Source organism: Hippoglossus hippoglossus, chromosome 19 (genome assembly GCF_009819705.1).
Source record: "Hippoglossus hippoglossus isolate fHipHip1 chromosome 19, fHipHip1.pri, whole genome shotgun sequence".
NCBI lineage: Eukaryota > Metazoa > Chordata > Actinopteri > Pleuronectiformes > Pleuronectidae > Hippoglossus > Hippoglossus hippoglossus.
In genome coordinates, this window is record NC_047169.1 from 18,569,345 (window position 1) to 18,594,245 (window position 24,901).

At 42.0% G+C, this 24,901-nt stretch overlaps 3 protein-coding genes across 4 annotated transcripts in view; 2 read left to right on the plus strand and 1 right to left on the minus strand.

The window, feature by feature from the left end:
* reep3b (receptor accessory protein 3b) overlaps positions 1–5,980 on the plus strand; it is a 29,685-nt gene extending 23,705 nt beyond the window's left edge. For both annotated transcript variants that reach the window (XM_034569650.1, XM_034569651.1), the window contains exons 7-8: positions 4,499–4,632; positions 5,429–5,980. In XM_034569650.1, the coding sequence (XP_034425541.1) occupies positions 4,499–4,632; positions 5,429–5,500 (206 nt within the window). In that variant the 3' untranslated portion in view covers positions 5,501–5,980. The remainder of the gene's footprint in view (positions 1–4,498; positions 4,633–5,428) is intronic.
* A 7,434-nt stretch (positions 5,981–13,414) lies between these two features.
* nrbf2b (nuclear receptor binding factor 2b) lies at positions 13,415–20,452 on the minus strand. Its single transcript, XM_034569649.1, has 4 exons — positions 20,241–20,452; positions 18,096–18,180; positions 17,050–17,090; positions 13,415–15,010 (listed from the first exon to the last, which is right to left on the minus strand). Exons 1-4 carry the CDS (start codon positions 20,331–20,333, stop codon positions 14,312–14,314), a joined length of 918 nt encoding a protein of 305 aa, XP_034425540.1. The 5' UTR covers positions 20,334–20,452; the 3' UTR covers positions 13,415–14,311.
* Positions 20,453–21,107: 655 nt separating this feature from the next.
* LOC117752395 (NHL repeat-containing protein 3-like) lies at positions 21,108–23,676 on the plus strand. Its single transcript, XM_034569646.1, has 3 exons — positions 21,108–21,590; positions 22,700–22,902; positions 23,049–23,676. Exons 1-3 carry the CDS (start codon positions 21,332–21,334, stop codon positions 23,646–23,648), a joined length of 1,062 nt encoding a protein of 353 aa, XP_034425537.1. The 5' UTR covers positions 21,108–21,331; the 3' UTR covers positions 23,649–23,676.
* The last annotated feature ends 1,225 nt before the right edge of the window (positions 23,677–24,901 follow it).

The following is a 24,901-nucleotide window of genomic DNA, read 5'->3' on the forward strand; positions in this document are numbered from 1 at the left end:
GGTGTGAAAGCACTCATGATTGGATATAGACCAACGTCACAATATCAAGACTGATCACCACATAATGATCGATGCTTTCCATAAATCGGTATAATTCTTCCTCACAGCACAGCTGCTTGAGATTCAGTGAGACTCTCCTGACTCGTCTCTCTACCTCTCTTTCGCTCGTTCGTGCCGACACAGACTCACTTACACATTGGAGACACTCTGACTGGAAAAAACTACATAACTTGGTCTTTTGTGAACAGAAATGACCTACGTGTTTGTTTGTATAGAGTGGGGAGGTAAGATCTGATCTCAGAATGTGTTTATTCCAATTAGTAATGAGACAGAAAAACATTAGTTTCACACCATCAAATCATTTTTTTATATCACCAAGTCTCCTTCAACAGGTTTCTTGCGTACAGTGCTGAACACGGACTCTCCTCTATGTAGTTATATACACACATCTGCTGTGTGTTTAAAAGCTGCAGACTTTCAGATAAAAACATTGTCGCACAACAAAAAGTAGAACATGTTTCTTAATTGTTCTTTGTTCCTCATCTCCTTCAATGCCCTCTCTCTTGTTTGATGGGATCTGCAGGTTGGCTGACATTAGCATTGTGAAGCTGTGTGTGTGTGTGCGCGCGTGCGTGGGAGTGTGTGTGAGAGTGTGTGAGAGGACTTCCCAGCAGACAGAGGAGATGAGATGAGGTTCAGTGGGATGCCGGTGGAATACAAAACATGAACTCTCTCTCTCTGTTCCCTATATATATCTCCCTCTCTTGCCCTCTCACTCTCTTTGTATCTCTCTCACACACACACACACACACACACACACACACACACACACACACACACACACACACACACACACACACACACACACACACAGCCAGTGAGTGAGGCATGGGGAGAGAGGAGAGGGTGGAGGAAGGGACAGAGATGAATGTATAGGAGGAGAGTGGAGATGTAAGGGATGAATGGAGGAGTGAATTGGAAGAAGAGGTGGATGGATTGAGGGTGGGAAGGCTGGTAGACAGCATTAGCATGCTGAGAGAGGACAGAGTGTAATATGTATTCAGCTCAGCCAGCCAGCAGGGAGACACAGAAACATGAAGGGAAGAAAAGAGGCGAGGGAGGAGAGATGCTTTCACCTTGGAACTGCTCTCTTTCAAATGATTCTACATGTGAAATGTTTATATCAAGAAACCACCCACCGTCTGTTGGCCATATTAGAAGTCCTCTGATCCTGGGCAGCAATGGTTTCCTACAGGTGATGGCTTGTTGAACATACTGCATGACTCAAAGAATACACCTGAAGATGTTCTATATTGTTTGAACAAATCCCATGTGCAGAGCCTAACCATCATATCTGATTCCTCTGAGTCACAGAATTCCATTGTTTCCAAAGGCTATCACACACACACATCAGTGAGCCACACTGTTGCACTGGGTGACATGCTCCTTCATCACCATGAACACACACTGGGGTTTATTTAGACTCCGTTTCACGCACACTGTCCTGCTGCCACAAACAGAGCACAATATGTGGATTCATCCACTGCAACAAATGGTCTTCCTGTTTGAGTAACATTTGTTAAAAACTCAGTGGCCAACTGATTTGGGAAATTACTGAACCTTTCTTCACCTTTTGTCTTTCTTTTCGTCCGCTTAATTTACGCGTTGGATGGGTTGGTTGCAAATTCCACTCACTACTTAGGCATCAAAAATTAAGTAAACATTTTTTTGCATGTATCTTGAAAACACCTTAGCTGAAAGTTAAAATTCACTTGTCGTTGTCAAGACTCCATCTTTGCTCCAATGATCTTTTCACTAACATTACAAATCTTCTCGTCTTTTTCAAAGATATAGAAAGTGAAACAAACTAGTTGGAGGCCATTTTCACAACCGTTGGTATAAATTATCTATAGACAGAGGTGAGAAAAGGAATTTCAATGAGTCGATCTTTTTTTAATTTCAAAAGCAAATCAATTTTTAGCTTAATAAGTAATTTTCAAAAACTCATGGTAACGAAAGAATGAATTGAAAATTCGATGGTCATATTCAGAAATATGAAGAAAGTCCCTAAAGCTTATGTATTGAAGCACATTATGCTACACCTTTGTGCCACAAGTCTTTATTGGTGTGTCTCAGTTCACAATGACATCAGTACATCAGTTAATTTATAAAATGATTTGAGCCAAATCACTGATGTTGTGGCTGCACTGGTGAACTTGTTTACAATGGACGACTGTGGCTCAGGAGGTGGAGCAGAGTTGGCGGTTTGATTCTTGGCTCCTGTTCACATGTCAATGTGTTGTTCCTGATAGGCAGCCAGTGCCTTGAATGGCATCTCCAGCCAAATTCTTTGTTGCATTGTGAAACATATAGGTTTTTTGTAACCTCCCTCTGCCAAAGAGGCTGTTTTTGCCCCTGTCCATTGTTTGTTTGTCAGCAGGATTACACAAAAACTACTGTACAGATTTACCAAAAATCCTGGTGGAAATATGGAACATGGGCCTGTAAAGAACACATTTCAAGTTTTTTAATCACATTTGTTAACATTTTGAGATAGAGGTATGTTTCTTATTTTTAAAACATTTTCACCAAATTCCCAGGGAATGATGCATGTATCTAGATGGGGGGGGGGATCTGGTAAATTTAGAGGGCTGATATATATTAGTGTGTGTAATATGCTGCAGTTTGATTTCATTTAATCAGACTGTTGAGCCTTGGCAGAGGTATTCGCTCCACTGAGTGCCATTCTACTTCATTTATCTTTTAACCTTGTGTGTCTATGACAAAGAGAGAGCTGCAGCAGCGGCAGCAGCTGGTGTTTGCTGACTATTTGCTGACCTCTGCTGGACCAGCCGCAGTTCACACACAGTCTAAATGAATCCAGCTTTCTTCACTACCACCCTAACACCCAATCAGCACAGGCCTTTGATCAGACAGTGACAATCAGCAGCCACAGGCACCTGTCAGCGATCGTTCACTGTAACAGAGCTGAAAACACCAAATGTTCCGTGTTCCTTTTGTTCATTTTTACTCTGATCTGGTTTCCTGTCAAGCAGCCACAATGTGAGTGGTGACCCAACAAATGTAGATTAATTGTCATTGTTTTTTTATTGTGTTTAACATACTATGGAGTTTTCATGAGGTGTAACTGACCTGTCAATCGGCAGCGTCTGACTGTATGAGGCCTGCAGGTATAAGTAAACTTGATGCTGCATTGCAGGGGAAGTTATGTGTATCAAATATTCTTAATATAAATCTTTCTCACTCTAAGCTTTAGTAGGTGTGCATCAGAACGTACACATCAGATGTTCTGTCACTGATGAAATCTAGAAGACCACCATCCATTCAAATCAATAGTGTTTTTTTCTGTCTCAATGTTTTTGAACTGTCCTGCTCTTTGCATATTTATTTCTGGTAATTCTGGCATATAATACTGACACACAGTATGTATGTTTATGTTTTATTTATATATATTATATTCAAAAGTAGAATCAAATCCAACTTTAATTCAGATAGAGCTATTCTGACAAATGTCAGCATTTGAAGCATATAGCCTAAATGAGTAGTCAACTAATGGATTCATTAATCTACCAAAATGTATTGATGTTACAGAAATGTTCAAAATCCACCATGAATATTTGTAGGTTTCCTGTGTCTTCTGTTATTGTAATGAATATCTTTGGGTTGATTGGACAAATCAATACATCAACACAAATTATCAACAAATCAACAAATTATTATTAATTTCAATCTTTACTTTTAACTTTTGTGGACCTAAACATTTAACCGATTAATTAAGAAAGTAATTGACAATTGATTATAAAAATTCACAATAGTAAGTATACAAAAACATCTGAAGTATAAAAATGTTCGTTTAATATTTAGTTCTGTGCATTTGGCAACTTAAAGGTCCAGTCTGTAAGATTTAGGTGAAAGGGATCGATATAATTGAATATAAAATAATCCTAGTGATGTTTTCACTAGTGTGTTTCATCTAAATTGTAAGAATTGTTGTTTTCTTTACCCTAGATTGGGCACTTTGTATTTAAATTCTTTATATTTACATCTGAAGAGGGTCCTCTCTACGGAGGATGCCATGCTTTTTTTACAGTAGCTCAGACTGGACAAACTAAACACCTTTTGAGTTTTTATGACAACTGAAGACTACCAGGTTCTCTTTCATGTTTGGAAGGGGAGGGTGAGGTGAGGGGTGTTCAGCTGCAACATGCAACTTCACCACTAGATGTCACTTAATTCTACCCACTGAACCTTTAACCATTAATTTCAGTGAGATATAAAAGTCAATGAAAAAATCACATATGATTAATTGTGGACTTTATCACACATTTATTTACAACATTCTTTAATGGATTTTCAGCAATAGCACAACTTCTCAGCCCGGTTGTGTGATCAATGCAGCCAAACATGATCTCTGAGTCACTGTGATATACGTACATCTGCTGTTTTTCATTGTTTCTGGTGGTGTGTGTTTTTTCAGAATACTTTTATGACCAGGAGGAGAGGTCGGATGAGGAGACTGAGCCAACCTTCTCTGAAGATGAGGCTCTTACTCAGAAAGGCCTGAGACGATCGCAGAGTGTCAAGATCACACGGTCCAGAGTTCGTAAAGATGTAAGTGCATTGATTGAAATATCTATTCTGATAGCAAGATAAATCTGTGAATATATCAGTCAATAAAAAGGAATATAAGGTAAAAAATAATCCTTTGGGAGCAAAGTCTAAGAGAGGAGGGGCTCAGGAGTTTGTATGAAGTGCCACAACACAATGCAGAAACTTAGGCCCTTTCTACCCTACTGCAGATATTTTTTTAAAGAATATTTCCCCCTGTTAAAATAAAAAAGGGCAATCCACACGACCTTCGTTTTACGAATGCTGTACGAATGCCCCCCCCATTCCCTTTCATCTATGCGAGCAAGGAGCCGGATAAAACATTTGCTTCCTGTGGCGAGACAAACTGCAACGTGGCTTCACATGGAGTTCACATCCACCTGCTTTTATCTTTTATGTGTGACTGCGCCCTAATATTGGGGGGAGGCAGATGCCTGTGAATGTCGCTAATCTGTTGCAGTGATTCTAAATTTAGTAATTTGTAATTAGATCTAGCAGTGCTAGCCCAATGAAGCGAATCTGGTACAAAGCGGCCATTATTATTGTTGTCTCTGGCGCATGCTCATTACACAAAGCAACAGTGTCATGAGTTTCCCAAAGGCTCCGTTTACACACAGATACACAGCAACCGTAGTTTTTGAAAATCTGCACTTTGAAAAGCGTTTGTTAAAATGACTTAAAACGTATTAAATGAGAAACACTGAGGGAAAAGTTTGTTAAGCAAAATATCAGCACAAGAGTGGACAGGATGTCAAAGTGAGAAAAAACAACAACCACATTTTCATTGTTTTCTCACCAGGCTCGTTATGGATCCCTGAGGATTAAAGGCAAGAAGAGACCAGCACTGAGCTCTGTTAATTATGGGACGTAAAACGACTACTGCTGAGACACACAGCAGACAGCAGACTGCCTGCCTGCTGGTTGGTGGATGGTGTTGTCAGTCTGTATTCCAGCTCTTCTCGGTCTGAACTCCTTCGTCTCTCCGATCGTGAGCTTTGTGCTGACATATTTATCCCCTAACTCATCTTAAACCAGAGACCCTCAGAGAACTTTGTCTTTGGGATGATTACATACATGCATACATTGCATGGAGGTTTTGTTTGTTTTATCCGTTTTTCTTTACTGTTGTAGTGTTTTGGTGTGATGTTATATATCTGTGGTCTTCAGATTTTAGATTCATCTGTAAGTCATTTTTTTTATTTGTGGTACCACTTTCTAATAAGACATCCTCTATGTGCAGTTGATGTAAAACTAATGCTTCATTAATTGCACAGGTATGAGCTACTAATATAAGCAAGGTTTTGGGTTGCCAGGTTTGGCTGTGGTTTGTGAACTTGCTGTGTGTGTGTGTGTGTGTGTGTGTGTGTGTGTGTGTGTGTGTGTGTGTGTGTGTGTGTGTGTGTGTGTGTGTGTGTGTGTGTGTGTGTGTGTGTGTGTGTGTGTGTGTGTGTGTGTGTGTGTGTGTGTGTCTCCAAGTAGACTGTCCTCTCGTCTTCTGGATCAGATATTTTAATTATAATAAACAAAAGTTTTAAGATAATAACCACAGACCCTGTGGCTTCATAGAAGTCGGAGCCAGGACCCTTTTAATGGTGATGTGGTGAACATATTAGCGACGTTAGCATTTATCCCTAGTTTGTTTTCATTTCTTTCGGAAATGCCAACTTTGGCATCTGTTATCAGAACCAGCTGTGAAACACCACTGTTCTCTACCCGGTGAGGAAAGTGAATAATAAATATTGCAGTTCATTACCTTTTAAAGGCTAAAACAATCATTACAACAATCCAAAGATATTTTTTACAACCTGGCAACCCAAAAGTTTTTATTTCTGGCTTATAAATGTTCAACAAAGCATTATTAAATTACCCATTAGGTAAAGTGAAGCCTTTTACCTTTTGAAAACATGGCATCCGTTTTGCCTCTGCTGCCTTTCAGGTATTCAATGAGGAACTTGTTTTAAGGACACTGACACTTTGTTCAGTTTGAGTCAGTTAACTGCTCTGTGGCTTAGTATACTAATGAATGCTTTTTTGGGTGGACTCAATCAGGCTCAGACACTTGCATCATTCCCTGACACAGTGGTAACAGTATGAGAGCCCATGTCTCAGAGGGACACCATCTGGTCTGAACTCTTGGACTTTAGGAGAAGAGGGATTAAACCTGTCTGAGTGAAACACACTTGAATGAAACTAATGAACACCAGCCGATCCTTACTGCCGTCGGAGGAAGACCCTGAACACCGACGAAGAGGAGTAATGGGAAGAGAAAACCACGTTGATAAACACAGGGATGAACTCTAACTCCTTTTTAATGCTGATTTCTTATTTTCCTGCTTTTTACGCATTTATTTTTATATGATCACATCCCTGGTTGTAAATTTCAACCTGTAACAGAGAAGATTAGCTTTTTGAAAGTTGTTGTTGTGTTGTAACCAACTGTTTTGCACATATACCTCCTCCCAAATAATTTTTATCATTGCTGTTGTTGCTTGTCATCTCATTTTATAATGCACTTTGCTGTGTGAGGATGCAGCACAGAGTGAGCTTAAAATTCTTGATGATGGACACTAAAACTTGCAGAGTGTTGTATTGTAAAGTGTGACTTGTTTTTGTTCTCTTGTACTGAAGTTAGAGATACCCTCCTGACAGACTGCAGAAGGTTCCTTTAACAGTGACTGTGGTGTAGAGTCAGTTTCGACTGTTTCTCTGGCAGAAACATTGTCCCTCTAATCAGTCGTTGTGCTTCTGACTCAGCACTATGAATGATTTGTGTGTGTTCTTGGAAACTAGGGAGCTGATACCGCTGGGTGACAAATTAAAGGAGAAACATGAATCCAGTGGTGACAGTGAGTGTCTGGCTAGTCGAAGAAGGAGGCCTGGATTTTGTCCTCTCATCACTTGCATTGAAATCACCGTAGGAAGGGATTTCCTCATGGCCAGTTTTTAAAAGAGAAGAAGTTATCAGCCCATTCGCAACACTTTTTCAGCAGGGCTTTGACGCTTTATCTAATATTCAGATCTTGTGAGAGTTAAATTATGAATGTTTGTGCAAATTCAAGCAAGCACGGTGGATCATTTAATATAGATTGTGAGAAGCAGTGTGGAGGACTTTTAGATTCTGGACTCTTGATGGCATAATGGCCAAAACTGCTAAGGCTGTTTTTTTTACTGTTAAATCTGTAGAGTCGCCTGCTGCTGCCGCTCAGACGCAGCAGACCAGAAACACTTGTGCAAAGGGCTCATATAAAGGCCATTTACCAATTGATGATCACATTGTTTTAAAATGTTGGTTGGAGTTCTTTCCAACTTAAACTTTTTTTTTTTAAAGTGAAAGCCCTAGATTTACGATGGATGAAAACCTAGTCTCAAGCACATATGACATGTCATGCATCAGTATAGCTGCAAGTGTGTGTGTGGATCTCTGTGAAGACATGAACAGAGCATGCGTCTGTTCTCCCCTCCAGTAGAATTCAACACACTTGGAACCATCTCTGACAAGAAGCACTGGAGCGTTGTGGTGGGACAGCACCTTTCCCAAGCTGTTTTTACACCTGCATGTCTGTGTGACTGCTGCAATCCATAGGACAGACGACTGTCCAGAACGTCCAAACCATGTGTGCCCACTGGTGTGTGCCTGCCCAGACTTCCAGTGGAGTATATCAGGGTCTTCAGCTGCTGTTAGATTTTCCTCTTGTCATTCATCTGTATTTCTGAGGAAGCCTGTGAACATCTCCTTCCTATGAGTGACTGTTTAATCCCCTGACAAATCGACTGTCTCCTACATGTGACCTTGTAAGTGATGTTATATATTTACCATAAGTCTAATCCAGCTTTATGGAAACCAAAGCTCTGTTTGTCTTTATCTGGGTTCAACAACAAGCCAAACTTGCTCATGTCCTAATGTCCAATTCTAACAACTGACTAATGATACCAAAGCTTCATGTAGTCACCCTGAGCTGTTGGGCTGGGCTGTTTGATCGGTGGAGGTTAAACATCTGGTGTGTGTGGCTTGCTGGATTGTTATTGCAATAAAATAAACGCTGCCCCATCACAGTGAGGGCAACAAATAAAGTGTCTGGTGCATCATTATTCTGCCTCTCAGCTCTGTGGGGCTTCTCTGGACTCAGCCAGCAAGCTCAACAACCACTACCCAGTTTATCCAGTTGAGCCAACTGGAGCCCTGTATGCAAGAGCAACCACAAGTGCTTTAAATGAGCACAAACCAGTAATGGAACCACACAGCAATCATTGGGAGGTTATTGCCGATTATTAAAGAATATTGCTCATAGCTCAGATAGGGGGGGTCAGCAGAGAGATTACTGTAACCATGACAACTGTGTGTTGTCTGAAGTGGGACATCTACTGGAATTTAAACCGGAGCATCGTGATCCTGTCATTCTGTCATTAAAATCCACATTTCTTATCTGTGTTAGCTTTCTCCGGGTGAAAGCAAGACACTGCTCTGACCAACGTTCCCACTCTGCCGTCGTTCTTTTAGAATCACTGAGTAACATAGAGTTGTTTAGGATAAAGAGTCAGATAAATAGCCAGTGAAGCACGTTTGAACAGAAGAACATCTATGTCTGAGGGAACACTTCACGTCACAGTGTAACACCGAGTCAGTTCAACTTCAGGGATATCAATCCGTCCCTTTAGGAAGCACAAGTGGTTGAGAATCAATTTCACCTGCTTTGGTGCAAATGAAAGTGGCATCAGGTGCAATAGAGAAGGGAAAAGTATCACATTAGCAGGTAGCAATATTTACAACATTGATTAGAAACGTATGTAAATGTTTATTTATACAATAAGAAATTGTCTGATAAAGATGAAGGGAGCAGCAGTGACAAATGAAATGGAGCAGTTACACGATCAGGATCCACCATCAGTGATCCAGGCCTGGGAGGAGATCCCCCAGGACACCATCCACCGACTCATCAGGCCCAGACGCTGTCAGGAGTCCATACAGCCACGTTGGGGCCACACACACACGACTGAGTCACATTATGAGTTTGCTCTCAATATGTTGATGATTTTGGTTTCCATTGACCGTTGTTACATAATTTTGTTCTCAACAAATTATACAATGTACATCAGTAAAGATTTTCAACTTGAATAATTTGTTAATATATATATATATAGACAGATCATCAGACAGATCATCAGACAGATCATGAAGCGTTCCCTGTATATATATATATATATATTGTTGCATAAACGGCTAAGCTAGGTGTGAAGCTATGTTCCATTACGTGCGTTCTTAAAACCACAATCAGTTGTGTGATGTATATACTGGAAAGTACATTTAACCACAAAATATGTCCTGGCCTCTTGCTTTGCATGGTATCTTACATTCTGTGTTAACTATAGTATAGCTTTTGACCTTTTTTTCTGCACGTTATCTTACATTCTGTATACGTTGTATAAACATTACATCCTGTATACATTGTATAAGCATTGAGAAAGTCATAAGACCATATTAAGTCGTGACATCCGGCAGCAGACAGAATATAACCACTGTGTTATTTTGGACACACACGCACTTGGTGCCTCATAAATGCTTTCGTATCTTACGAGACTTAGAGAGCTCACAATCAGAACCTCACCGAGGAACTGACTTTATCTTATCTTGAAATCACTTTACGAAGTGCCCCAATAAGGACTAAAGCGATAGAACTCGACTTAAGAGTTTGTTAGCATAGGACAATCAGTATCTTGTAAATTTCTGAATAAATTAGCTGTTACCCATTGTGTAACAGTCACCAAACTTTCTAGCCAGTTGCCTCCCTTGGACCCACGCTTGTCTACGCCAGAGACGTCTGTCTGAAGGGTGAGTATCCACGGGTAGGTGGTCACCTTAACTGTGCTTTTTGAGGTATGGGAAGGACTCACTAGGAGTCTTCCGCCACGAGGTGCGGATTGAACATTGTGAAACACTAGGAAGTAAGACGCTTCCAAGCCTAGGACTGTCCAAGGACTGGCCCAGTATAACAACTCCAGCTACCGTAAGCCTGTAAAACCCTGCGTTCCTTAAGAGTGATAGCTTATCTGTCGGTGTAGAGTCATAACCTCAGGGTAACCGGATTCTGCCTAGACAACCAAGAGAGTTGATCACTCTCTTGGTTGTCGCCTTTAAAGTGCCTCCAACCGTGAATCCTCCTCTGAGCAAACGGGCTAGATACTTTGTACACTCTGCAATCGACGATAGGGCTACGGACGCTAAGGACCTTGGAAGTGCTAGGCTGAAATAGGCCGTTACAAAATAGCTAGGCTGGTAACCGTTCCAAGGGTCACGATCTCGCTACAATATATATATATATAGCAGGAACATAACTGTGGTATATAGTATCAGTAAAGTAACGAGCTAACAGTGAAGTTGGTGTTGGTTGTACTGTACGTCAGTCCTGACAGGACCACAAGGCACAGGATAGACATGGTTATCCCTAGACCACAGTGGAAACACATGATCGTGGCTTGGCACAGTGTGGTCACAGCAGGCTGTGGAAAAACAGCATCATACCCCTATCCTGACAAATGAGTGGGTCACTGGTACAGATGTGTGCAGCTGTTAGAAACCACAGAGCAAACCGGACTGAGATGATTTCACAGAAGCAGTGATTAATCAGCCTCAGTCTGAACAACCGTCCTGTCAAAAGACGGCCTCTTCGATCCATCTAAAGCTCCAGACATGATACAAGTTGTCTTGGCTCGGCTTGAGTTTGCTGAGAAGGTGCAGATCTTTGAAGAGTTGTAGAAGCTGTTGGGGCTGCCGTGATGAACGCTACAATAGAATCGATAGAAAAGCTCCTTGTTGTCATCGTTGAAAACAATGGAAATCTGTTTAGCAGCACTTCACGAAGTGTGCGGTGTAAAAGGAAGCAACATAAATAGCAGCAAATACATACAACAATGTACATAAACACAGATTTAAGGCACCTAACATGGTGCAAAGATGTAAAAGGTCACACTAACCGGAAAGTTGGCAGTTAAAGTTTCACTGTGAGCGCCAGCCAATGAGAAGTGACTCCCTTAATCTGTACATTGTGTCTGTCACCGTGATCTATTCACATCCTATGAGAGTCATCTTCAAAACACTAACCCTGACCCAGTGGACGAACCAGGTAGGGGGAGTCATCGAGATCTAACCCCACCCCTACCCCAACCTGTCAGTCATTCACATATTCACATTCAAGAACCCTAATACGTGGGTCTACTACATCCTTGTAGGCAGTGACCTCTTGCAAATCCATTTGAGCTGTTTCTTCACCAGTGATGCAGATGCACTTTGAGGACTCATTACTTTTAATGCTTTGTAAAAATGTAGTGGAGTAGAAAGTACAGATATTTGCTGATATATGTAGATGAGTAATATAAAAATACATGAAAATGTACTTCAGTACAGTAACAAAGTAACTGTACTTTGCTCCATCTCCTCACTGGATTTCACTGCACGTTTACAACATAGAGTTCAGTCTGTGTGTTTTCTTTATGTCCAGCAGTGAGAAGCTGCTGGAAGAAGCCACTGTCCTCGACCTGCTCAGCAGCAAACAGCAGACAGACACAGTCAGAGAGCAGCTGGTCAACATGGTGGAGCATTTAGCTGCTACAGAGCCTGATATTTCCCCCAGTAGCTGATCTAACAGAGCTACACCTGAAGACACCTTTATGAATGCTGGGCGTGTGCACAGGTAACTGTTTGCTCACGTGCTTTAACTTGAAGTGTCTTTTGGAGCTGTCAGCCCTCCGGGGACATGGAATTCATTAATGCAGCTTTACAGGAACCATGACCATGTTGCTGTAGGTTCATTTATATTGAGTCCTGCGACATCTAACAGTGCGTTACACCTCTAAATGTGTTCCTCTGTTTCCATGCAGCCACCGCTTGTCATTCATCAGCCTATAGTATGAAAATGAACTTTAGATAACTTGCCTGATGTCATCACATGGCTATGCAGTGCAAATAAGTATGAACCTACAACTGCACTGCCACATGACATGGTGCAAACTGTCATTTTCACTCGTGGATGAATTCATTATTTGTTTCAGAAATGTCTGTCTGCTTAAAGAGCCCAAAAGCATTAAACTAGTGTGAACAGTGATCTGAGCCTCTATCACCTGTGGTTGTGGTTCAACTTCAATCACACTCATCTCACGTTAGAGGGTTTCATATCATGCCAGTGTTTGTGTTTGTGTGTGTAGAAATATTGCTGATGTTGCAAAAAAGGCAAAGAAAATGTGCTTATTCTCGAAGACAAAGAAACACGACACATTAAAATCATCAAAGCCTTTAATTTAAATCTGATAAAGTAAAATAAAAAAGGCAGCAATGTAGTTTTTCATCAACAGCAATATGCTTTCTGTGACTGAACCCACTGAACGTAATCCTGATCTGTGTGTGTGTGTGTGTTAGGGTCAGACCAATACAACTGTAAATAAGTTCCCGAGTTAGAGCTGAGCACTTCTGATGATTATATTAAAGGAGCAGTTCATCCACAAATCAACATCTGAGTTTGTGTAACATGCAGTGAGAGTGAAGTGAGTCCACGCTTCTCCGTGACAACTGACGATCACAGGAACGTGTACCAACCAAAGCACAGACAGACAGACGCCATAAAGGTGCTGCTGCAGCTGGGGCTTGTTCTGAAACCCAGGGTCCATGATTATCTCCTGGAATCCTGGAAAAACATTCTCACGATATCTAGACACTCATATCAGACAATTATAAACACAGGGAGATAGGCACATTCCCACTTTACAGAATTATTAACTTCAAACTGATCTTTTTTTCTTCTTTCTTTCCTGTAAAGAGGCAAAAGAAAACAACTTCTGTTGCAAACAGTCAAAAAGTGACTCAACATCACACTGACATTTGTAATGACACAAACGATTAACTATCCATCCACGTAATATCAAGACCAAACAATGTTCCTTACTTCATTTTCATTAAACTAAATAGTCCTCTAGTAATAATTTCAACTTTAAAGTCATTGGCTGGCTAGAACCTAGTGACACTGAAGCCTGCACGTGTTGATCTTTTTGTAGTCTATTGTTTTTTTCGCTCATGTCAACCTCTCTCTCACACATACATAAAAGGATAATGTACTCACTACTGTACTGACACTGACACAAAGTCCAAAATGTTACGTTAATGATTGACCTATGGATAACAACCACTATCATGTAGCTTTAGAACACTCATGTTATGGCTTTTTTCCAGACACAATAATTCCACATATTTCACAATAAAATACCCAATTAGTCACATCTCTACTCTCTGCTCAGTTGTCATCAACTGACAGAAACATCTGTGACATATGGTTCAATGCTCTGAAAAAAAAAGTTGGGAGGTGGATGTTTCATTAATTAAGATTTATTTTGTCAAATTACATTTTTAAAGCCAAGAATGACCTTTCACATGCAATCTGAAAAACATGTTCCTGACATCTTCAGATGGTACAGAGATGGACGCCATACTGACTCACAACCTCACTGATGTTTCAACTGACTTTGTGGGTGAACTAAGCCTTTACTTTTGACTGAGTTGTATTAGTGGAACAACTCCATGTGTCTGAATCTTCTCAGCACTCGGCAGAGGTGTGATCATGATTCTCATGTCAAACACATGGCATCTGAAGTCAAAAGTCATAGTGATTGAACCCTTGTGATTATGACTGTGTGTGTGTCATCACAGTTTATCTCTATCCAGTAGCTCCTGCAGTTCATTCTGGATGTCCTCTGGCAGCTCCAGTGGAGGCAGGTCATCCAGACACAGGTCTTCCTGAGCAGGCATCTCCAGCGGTGGCAGCTGGGGGATTGCAATCTCCTTCCCCTTCCCTGTGCTTTTCCTCTCCTGCCCACCCCCTGTTCCCATAGCACCGCCCGCATGCGGGAGCACCCAGAGCTCGGAGCGCTCCACAAAGTCCGCTGCCTCGGAGCTCAGCCGGGTATTTTCCGATCGCAGCCGCTCGTTCTCGGCCAGCAGGCGCTGGTTTTCATCCATCACATGTTCGACCACACGCCGCAAGTCCTTGATGGTGGTCAGTTGTTCTTCCAGGCGAGTTTTGTCATCTTTAGTGGTCTTAGAGCCGGGGCACGGTGGAGTCAAAGGCTGGCAGCCTCCAGTCTGCCGAGTCTGAAGCTGGTAGAGTAAGGTGTCATACTCCCTATCCCTGATTCCTTCACACTCTGAAGCTGAAAGACCTTCGGAGCAGGGGGGCTGGCCTGCAGGCTGGGCTTGGGTATGAAGGGCAGCGGTGCTGGGGGGCTGCACCAGGCCTGTTCGGGCCTTCGTTGCCTCACGGCGAGCTTCTCTCTTCCAGCGCTCTTGGATCAGTCGCTGCTGTTTGATATGACTGTCCCTCTGAAGCTCCATGGACAGACGAGCCTACAGACACAAGCATCAAATGGTAAAATGGTAAATTGCTAAAAATAGTGAAGATTTATTTTTTAATGGGAGTCAATGGGAGCCTTCATCAAAGGAACGAGTGTCAGTGGTCATAGATCATGCCTCGACCAGTTGGAGTTTTGTCTCTCCTGTGAACACAGTGCTTGTTCATTGTGGGAACTGTTGGGTTTCTCTATCATTTTTTAAGGTCTTGACCTTCTATGTAAAGTGCCTTGAGATAATGTATATTATGATTTGGCGCTATACAAATAAAATGGAATTGAAACACTGAAGATCCTGATTCAACGCGATCAGACAAGACAAGTTTCAATTACTAATCTAATATGAATGAAAGTGAGAACGACTCATCTTGAAATTGACATGATGTGATCTGTTGAGACACATTACATCAATTTCACTTCATCAGTTTGTGGGAGCTGTGGAAAACACGTTATCACTCCCTATTGTATACTGCTCTTACAGACTGGAGGATATTCACTAACAAATGATCTTTGGTTGAGTTCAGTCTATATCATGGCAAACTTACTCTTAAAAATATGTCAATGATGTTATACATATATATCAAATTCATGGATATAGGCTCTAGGGATGTCACGAGAACCAATACTTTGGTACCAAGTCGATGCCAAAATTCTAAAAACATAACGGTGCTCTGTTTTTACAGTACCGTAGTTACTGAACAATATCAGCCTGCCACTGCAAAATTAGTGTCGCCTCTGCTTCAGGATCCTTGTACCGTGCTGTATCACCCTGCTGCATGTCCTCCCGCCTCACTCCCCTGCTGACCTGCGCTCACTTTACACGTTAACAAGAAACACCATCACTAATCACAAGTTGCCAGGACCTGAACAGGCTCGAGTTTCTGAGACATCCCAAAAAACATCCAACATTTTGCACACACGCAGTTCACCTGCCAAACACAACGTGACGGAGCACAGTCAGGACATCAATGTTAAAGTGACTGGAACGATCCGGATTCATGATCCAACACCATTGATTAATAACTTAATAAATGTGATTGCCAGTTTGTCTGAGGAGCGACAGAGATCAGTGCGCACACACACACGGACACAAACACAGCCGGCCTACCTGCCCCCGCAGCTAAAAAGAATCCTAGAGAAAACACTGATAACATTAGCACTTTAGATACATATTTAATGTTTTAATGGCCTGTCTCCACCCCACTACTGTAGTAACCTGCAGCTTGCAGCCTGGCACTGAGTATATAGGTAGGTAGGCGTGTGCGTGTGCGTGTGTGTGTGTGTACATTGCATTTGCAGCATCTGCTGTATCAATCAATTCAATTATATTTGTATGGTGCCAAATAATAATACACATCATCTCAAGGTACTTTACATAAACATTAACTGAATTCTCGTAATTTTCCAACATGCCACTGTTGTTTTGAAATGTTAAGAGTGTTTTCTTTTTAGTTATTACTTGAAGGCTACACAGCCACTGTTGTTTTTTTGTATGTTCAAATATTTCTAATAAAAGGAGTGAATGTTGAAATACATGGGAATTCTTGTTTTGTTTTTTTACAGTAGTACCTAGAATCCTGGAATTTCATGGTATCGGTATCAACTACTAATTTTGGTATCATGACATCCCTAATTAGTACATGATATAATAAGGTAACTTGTAGAGATTTTTAGCATAAAATAGCGGACAAAACTGTGAGCACAAACTTAAGTAAACAAGATTTGTAATACAAGGTAGGTATATTGTTGTCCTGCATCAGGTTAAGAAGTTACATGTGACATAAGGGACTCACTCTCGAACCCTTTGGTTGACTAACAACAGTATACCTACACTATTATTACCTGGTTCTTCATTATTGCACCTGCCAAGAAAAATCCAAGGTTCCTGGCAAATACACACACACACACACACACACACACACACACACACACACACACACACACACACACACACACACACACACACACACACACACACACACACACACACACACACACACACACACACACACACACACACACACACGAGTGTCTCACCTGCTCACACTCTGTTGTCTTCATTGCATCTGTTAAAAGATCTGGGGACAAACGGACAGAGGGCTGATTAACAACAACTTTGCCTGCAGCCCCTTGAGTTCAAACAGTCTTACACCAAAACAGATAGAAACGGCAATTTCTTAAAAAAGGGGCAAAATGTAAAGGCTCTAAAACACAGACGTACTTACACAATGATGTGGTAACGTGCATCAATACTATAAAACATGCAGCTTGATGCACAGTGGAGTCATAAAGTATTTAGACACAGGTAGCTGTTGTTTTTACTCGAGCACTACACTGAAGATTAGACAAAGACGAAGAAGTTAAAGTGTTGTCTCTTCGCTTTCATTTGTGGGTGCTCATGTCCACATCAGATAACTACTGCCCTTTTAATGTACTGATGGTGGGAGCCAGAAACAATTAGGAAAAGTTAGCATTAGTCATTATTACCTCTGCCAAGGAGGTCATGTTTCTACCCCTGTCTGTTGGTTATAATTTGTTTTAAATTTTCCGTAGGATTACGCAAAAACTACTGAACAGATTTCCATGAAACTTCAGGAAGGAAGGGACACGGGCCAAAGGGGCGGAGGAGTTTTTATCACTTTCTTTACCTTTAAAAGATACATTGTTTTCAATTTAACATTTTCACCAATTTACAAGGGAATAATGCATGAATCTAGATGGGAGAAAAAAACAGATGGATCATTTGGACCTTGGGGTACGTATTTGCTCTGCTGGGGGCCATTTCATTATTTACTACTTGGTTGCATGGTCACAACACACAGCAAGTAGACCCAGAACTTTCTGGAGTTATTACATATCCCATCTAGCCAGAGAACACCTCGGGAAGCTGTCTGGAGGAGCTGCCAGTGCGACTTGACCCCAGATAAGTAGAGGGAAATGAATGAATGGATGGTTGAGATACAAGGATGGGTACAAGGAAGGAAGGAAGGAAGGACAGACAGACGGATAGACTGACAGGCAGACAGAAAGACAGGCTCTGGTGGGGACAGTGTTACGTACTCTGTCAGTGTCATCCAACATACCTGCTGCTTTTCCATGGCAGGATATAGCCTCTTCATACTTTCCTGCCGATACCAAACGGTCTGCCTTCCTGCACTGCTGATGAGCCTAAAGAGAGCGAAGGGAACAAGGGGAGAAGGACAAAGAAAGAATTGGACACAGCTAAGTTAGAAGTATCAAAAATAGAGAGGAGAAGGACTGTAATGTGTTAAATGGAAGCATAGTGCCCAGACTTTAGGAAAGAACAATCAGAGGAAATGAGTGGCAAAGAAGTAAGAAAGGAGAGACAGGTGGGAATGGGGCAAGAGATGTTTGGTTCAGTATGTAATGTAATACATTTGTAAATGATAAATGCATTTATACAGCACTTCTCTAGTTTCATTGACCACTCAAAGCACAAGTCACATTTACCCATCCGTACACACAGGAGCATTTTATCTGTACTTGAAGAGACGTCTCTCAGTGACATTATCAGATGGGAAACTATGATTTGGTGTTTTACATCAATAAACCTTTGTGAGTGGAAACCCAGCAAGACTAATTTATCAAAACACCAGTTATACAAGGAACAGAAAAGACTTATTTTCAGCTTGGCAAAGAGTCTCCCATCCACCACTAGTTCTGTGTTAATCAGAGCTTGGTAGACCAATAACTAATTGCTATGAAGAAGTTACAATGAAAGCTGAAAGTATGTAGGATTAGTGTTAAGCCTTACTTGCCACAGTTCTTTCCTGTCCCTGTTCCCAAACCAATCCCCCTCCCCGTGTCAGAGGTGCTTAAAGGGATAGTTCACCGGACTTTTTTTTATTCACTCATTATCTGCTCACCACTCAGCCGATGGAGGGGTGGGTGAAGTGTTTGAGTCAACAAAACACTTTAAGAGGTTCAGGGCTAAAAAGTGTTCTAGCCCAGTCGCAATTAAACAACAGAAAAAAAACATAACATCCGCAAGCCCTGACATTCATATTCGACTTGAGGTCATGAGGTCAGGTTTTAGGAGTAAATCTCCACTACCGTAAGTGGCGATGCTAGCGGATGTAGCCACACGATGGTGTGCCCAAGGGTCCGTGAGCACACCTCAGAGGACGGTATCAGAGGACATTTAGGCTAAAAACATGGTGTAAATGACGCTGTTTCGAGTGAAATATAAATTTCGGGGCTTGTGGACACTTGGACGACACCATACGGGCAGTCATGGATCTTGAGAAAAATCAGGCATCTTTTGGGGACTGATATCTTTAAGTGTGTGCAATTTGGTGGTTTGATTAAATTGAAGCGGTCCATTGAGCCTTGGGGGAGGTATGTGCTCTTCTTTTGACAGCATGTAACAGGTCTAACTCAAACCAGAGGTCATATACTAGATCTGGTTATTAGTTTGGGAGTCTGAGGAGTGTGAAAATGGGCGTTGATCAAAAAACTTCAAAACGTTTACATGACTGTAAGGCGTGGACTTTTCAGAAAGAACAGATGCTCTTCTTTGAATGTTACAACACATGGGAGACACACACCGAGCCGATCCACCCCTGACCCTAACCCACTATCACTATCATGTGATGATGAAATAAGGGGACATGTCTGAGGAGAACTGAAGATGAACTCCTGTAGAGGTCCTCACTCTTGGAGAATCTATAACAAGCAGCACCGGAGGTGACTCATGAAATAACAAGTAAACAACACAAGTTCATTTTTCCTTTCAATTATCACCCACCCAACACTTCTGGTGGAACAGATAACTTTTCTCGAGGTCAGTGTCAGTGCCAGTAATGTCTATGTACTCAATTGACAATACAGATTATATCCAGTACTACTGATGTGGCGTTCAGTGTCACTGTGACTCTGTGGGGATGATGTTAGGAACAGTACAACAACTAGTAATCATTACACAGCTTTGCAAACAAGTTAACAAGTAACAGACTGGTCCCTCACAGCTAACACCAACTTCTGTACACGAACCAGACTAATATAAACTGACAAGGGACACTCCGACTTCCTGTTCTGTCGAGGACAAAGCCGACACGTAGCCTCATGTGTAACAGACAACACGGCCACGGCGACGCGGTTACAGCCGCTAACTTCCAGTCGGAGCTAGCTAAAGTAGCTAACCTCTGCGAGCCCCTAGCTACTGTAACGTTAGCCTGCTATTGCAACATCGAGTGGGGGGAACTTACGAGGTTGAGCGAACTGTCCACGACCTCCATGGAGTCGATTGTTCGAAGGGTCCCGCTGCATGAAAGGTGTCTCTGTCCCGCGCGGACTGTCATGCACGCCGCGGGTCCCAATCTTCCAAATCCAGTCAGAAGACAATTACAGTGAGAGAAGCTCAGACACGGACCAGGCTGCGTCAACACGTCACCACGTCCCGACGTCACGGTGGTCACACGACGCCGCGTCGAGCTTCCGGGAACACAAAAGGCTTGTTAACAAATTAAAAGCCTGAAAATGATAGCGTCAGTTCAAAAATGAGCTTCGAAGGAACATGCTTTTGACACATCTATGTATCTACAAGTTATGTCCAAATCCACAAGCTGAGCGGTAGAGCATTAGCCAGGATCTATGTGTCTTGGTTTTTCAGTTTTTAGTTTTTTTTTAATTTAGCGCAGATTTTAAAGAAAACATTGAACCCCCGAAAAATATTTAAATTAGAAAATACCAAATTGACGGGAAATGTTATAGCTAACCGAGTCAGCAAATTAATATTACAATATTTAGCCCAATAAAAACAAACAAAACACTAAAAGCAATACAAAAGCAAAAGATGTTTATGTGGTGTGTAGACGTGTTCCAGTGTGAGTGTGTGTATTTTTTTTTGTGTGTGTGTGTGTGTGTGTGTGTGTGTGTGTGTGTGTGTGTGTGTGTGTGGGGGTGTGGGGGGGGGTGCATATAAACATGCATTGCATATTTCCATAGACAACAATACATAAAGGAGGACAGTTATAGAGCAGCAGTTAAATAGTCTTTTACTCGTATTTTGTGTATTTATTATTTTAGCTTTTATTGTGATGTTATGAACGGAAGTTATTCTGTCTCACGTCCCAACCCGTTTGGTTTTCTCATGGGGAAGTGAATTGACCTCTTCTTGTGGCTGGTGGGCTTCCAATCTCCTCAAACAGATAAATACACGGACTTGAACGTGTTGTTTTGTTCGGAGCGGAACGTGTATTTAACGCCAGAGGACTCCGGTCAGTGTCCTCCTCTCCAGCGGTGTCGGTCGGACATGTTCAGCTAAGGGCGGGGAAGCAGGACATTGAACGTAGCACAGATGTTGATGAAGAAGAGAGGCCACGCGTGTCTGATCGCCTCCAGTATGGGCTCGCTGGTCGTGTTGATGATGGTGCTGTACGGGACCATCGGCTCCCAGTCCGGCAGCGGCTCCAGCCTCAGGCGGGACTACCAGCTGCTGGGCAGACCTCTGTACAAGCTGGACCTGGGCTGGCCCCGGAACCCGGAGCTCTTCACCGGGGACGTGTTTGCGGTGGCAGTCGACCAGTATGCTGGTGTTGTGTATGTGGCACAGAGAGGTAAATACACTCAGCACACAACAGCACATCCACTCAGAGCACTTTGTGTGATCAGTGTGTTTGTACACAGGTAAAAGCATTTCCTCATTTCACATTTGTGGATGTGAATCCTGATGTGAAAATACATCCTGAGACTTTCATGTGAATCCTCGGCTGAAAATTAGATATATGAATATTTACCTGTACTTAAAGGGATAGTTCACCCAAAATTCACTCATTATCTACTCACCACTATGCTGATGGAGGGCCGGGTAAAGTGTTGTGAGTCCACGGAACACTTTTGGAGTTTCAGGGATAAACAGTGTTGCAGACAAAACCCATACAATTGAAGTCAATGGTGACAGCTTCTTAAAACAAAAAAAAAACCAACAGAAAAAAACATTAAATGCCTCCATACTGCTCCTGTGGTGTCATCCAAGGGTGCATAAGTGACGACATTCATTTACACCATGTTTTTATCTTAAATGTCCTCTCAGAGATTTGTAAAAGTTGACACAGAGTAATGATTGTACAAAGAAGCGGTAATATAATTTATAGATGATTTTCTAATATAGACAAAGCTCAAAGTGATAACATATGGCTTCATTAATGGCTAAAAGATAATTTACTAATATAAGTTAATATATGTTATAAGCTATTAATAAGAACAACATTTGGGCTGGCCGAGAGTCTGTCCCAGTACCCATGTTTGCAGTCAGTGGAGGGATAGTCACATGGACTGTAACAGCAGTGCAGTTGTGGACAAACAGTTCCAGCTGGGAACGGTGAAGATTCAGAAGCAGAAGACATCTGGTTCTGTCATGGCAGATACACTCAGCTGAGTGTTGACATAACATGTTGACTAAAGCCACAACTACCCTGTCTCTGGGTGTTGCTTTTCCTGAGTGAGTTGACTAAAGTTCAAGTTGACTGAAATAAAGTAAACCTGAATTAGAGGCAGATATGTACCCACTATATTCCATTATATAGTTGTTTAAATCCCCCAACATGCAGAATATTATTGTAATTTATGCAGTTTTTGTTTCCCTCTGCTGTTCTTTTCTCTTGAGCAAGTGAAAATCAAGTGGATAATAAATGTTCACCCAGTTTTTGCCTTTGTTGTTTTGCAGGTGATGGTGTGCCCAAGGTGCTGGTGTTCACTACAGATGGAGATTTCCTCATGTCCTGGAACACAACCACACTGGAGATGCCTCATGGGATATTTGTAGCAGATGCAGCCTCATCAAACCCCACTGTGTGGATCACAGATGTGGGGAATGGCCCGTACGGCCACTGCATCAAACAGTACTCACCAGCAGGGAAGCTCCTTCAGGTAACAGCTTTATCTACAGTAGGATTTCGGTGGTAGGGATTGTTTGTTCAGGTTCACCCTACTGGATTTACATTTGAGTATTTAAAACATTTTGTAGCATGCGCCTGTCTGTTGCTTGTTTTTGATTATTTTCTTGTATGTGTCAGGTGCTTGGCACACGAGGGAAGCCAGGTTCTTCGTTGAACCCTCTGCAGTTCGACCAGCCAGCCGAGATCTTCATCCATAGCTCCGGGGAAATGTACATTGTGGACGGTGATGGTGGAATGAACAACCGCCTCATCAAGCTTTCTAAAGATCGGCAGGTGTTGTGGATGCATGGAGAGGCAGGACAAGGCCTGGCTCAGTTCTACATCCCCCACAGCGTGACTGTGGATAACGCCCTGAGGGTGTGGGTGGCCGACAGGGGCAACAAGAGGATCCAGGTCTTTAACTCCATCACAGGAGACTGGCTTGGGACGTGGGGGAGCTGCTTCACGGAGGACGCGCCCTACTCTGTACGTCTGACCCCAGACCAGAAGTACTTTGTTGTTGTCCAGCTCAACACCAATCAGATTTCCCTGCTGGATGCACCACCAGTGGGTTTAATTGGCCAGTGCAAAGTGGTCAGTGTGATCCAGCTGGCTGATGATGTGAAGCCCCACCTGGTCGACCTGGACCTAAAGACTGGAGCTCTGTATGTGGCTGAGATCGGAGCTCAGCAGGCTCAGAAATTCACCCCCTTCAGTCTGGGTGGGAGATTCCTGTAGAGCTGCACTGGGCTTTAAGTGAATAATTCTAAATGGCAGAATCAATTTTGAAAACTGTGCCAATTATCAGAACGTAATAATTAACTTTAAAATGGACAAAACATTTTTGCACAAATTATAATGTGATTTGCAGTCATGTGAATCCAGTTACCTGCATGTCTTTGGACGGTGGGAGGAAGCAGAGTAGCTGGCACAGCCCACACAGACACAGAATGAACATGCAAAGTCCACACAAATTTCAAATGGTTCAGCTCATATCACACCTAATTTAAATATAGGGAAGTCAAAGACAGAGGCTCTTGTTTATGGGCTTGTGGAGCCTGGTAGTCCAAGTCAAAAATCCACCCACAGTGCAAGACTATCAGAATAATACTAGACGTATTTAAAGTAAACGTAATCGGGACAGGTCCCCTGACTAAGCATTTGCTGGTTTAAACAGTCCATAATATTCAGTATTTACTACTGCAATGTAATTCGATGAGTGTTGTTGACACCAGTGACAACAAAGTATTTATTTGACAGGAAAATAATGTTTATTGTTTAATTCAGATTCCATCCTTTAGTTTTAGGAAAATGCTCATGTAAAGTTTGAAACATAACGACTTCTACTAAAATACATGAATATGCAGGTAAATAAAAGCAGGTTTCTCCACAACAAATAAGGGCATCATGATATTGTTCTTATAAATCAATAGTTATCAATAATTCCTAAATGAGCATATGGTTGATGGGTATCTCATTGTTTTCTGCTTTTTTTAAAAGTTATGTGCCATTCTTATTACTTTCCTTGACATTGCACTGCTTGCAAGGCTCAGAGCTTCTCTTAAAGGGATAGTTCACCCAAAAATTAAAATTCTCTCGAAACGGCGTCAGTTACACCATGCTTTTAGCCTAAATGTCGGCTGTCTAATTTGAATGCCGGGGCTTACAGACACTTGGACGACACCACACGAGCAGCAGGGAGGCATGTTGTGTTTTTTTCTCTTGTCTTGGATGTTTGAAGAAGGGGTCACCAGTTACTTCAATTGTATTGGATTTGGCTGCAACGCTGTTTACACCTGAAACTCTTAAAGTGTTTTGTGGACTCAAACACTTCACCCACTCCTCCATCGGCACAGTGGTGAGTAGATAATGAGTGATAACTATCATTTTTGGGTGAACTATCCCTTTAAGCAAAGGCTTTTCTCCACTGCAGACACTTTAAAACCCTTTTGTGCTTTTTGCCAGTTCAGCCTTTAAAGGACTATGTCGAG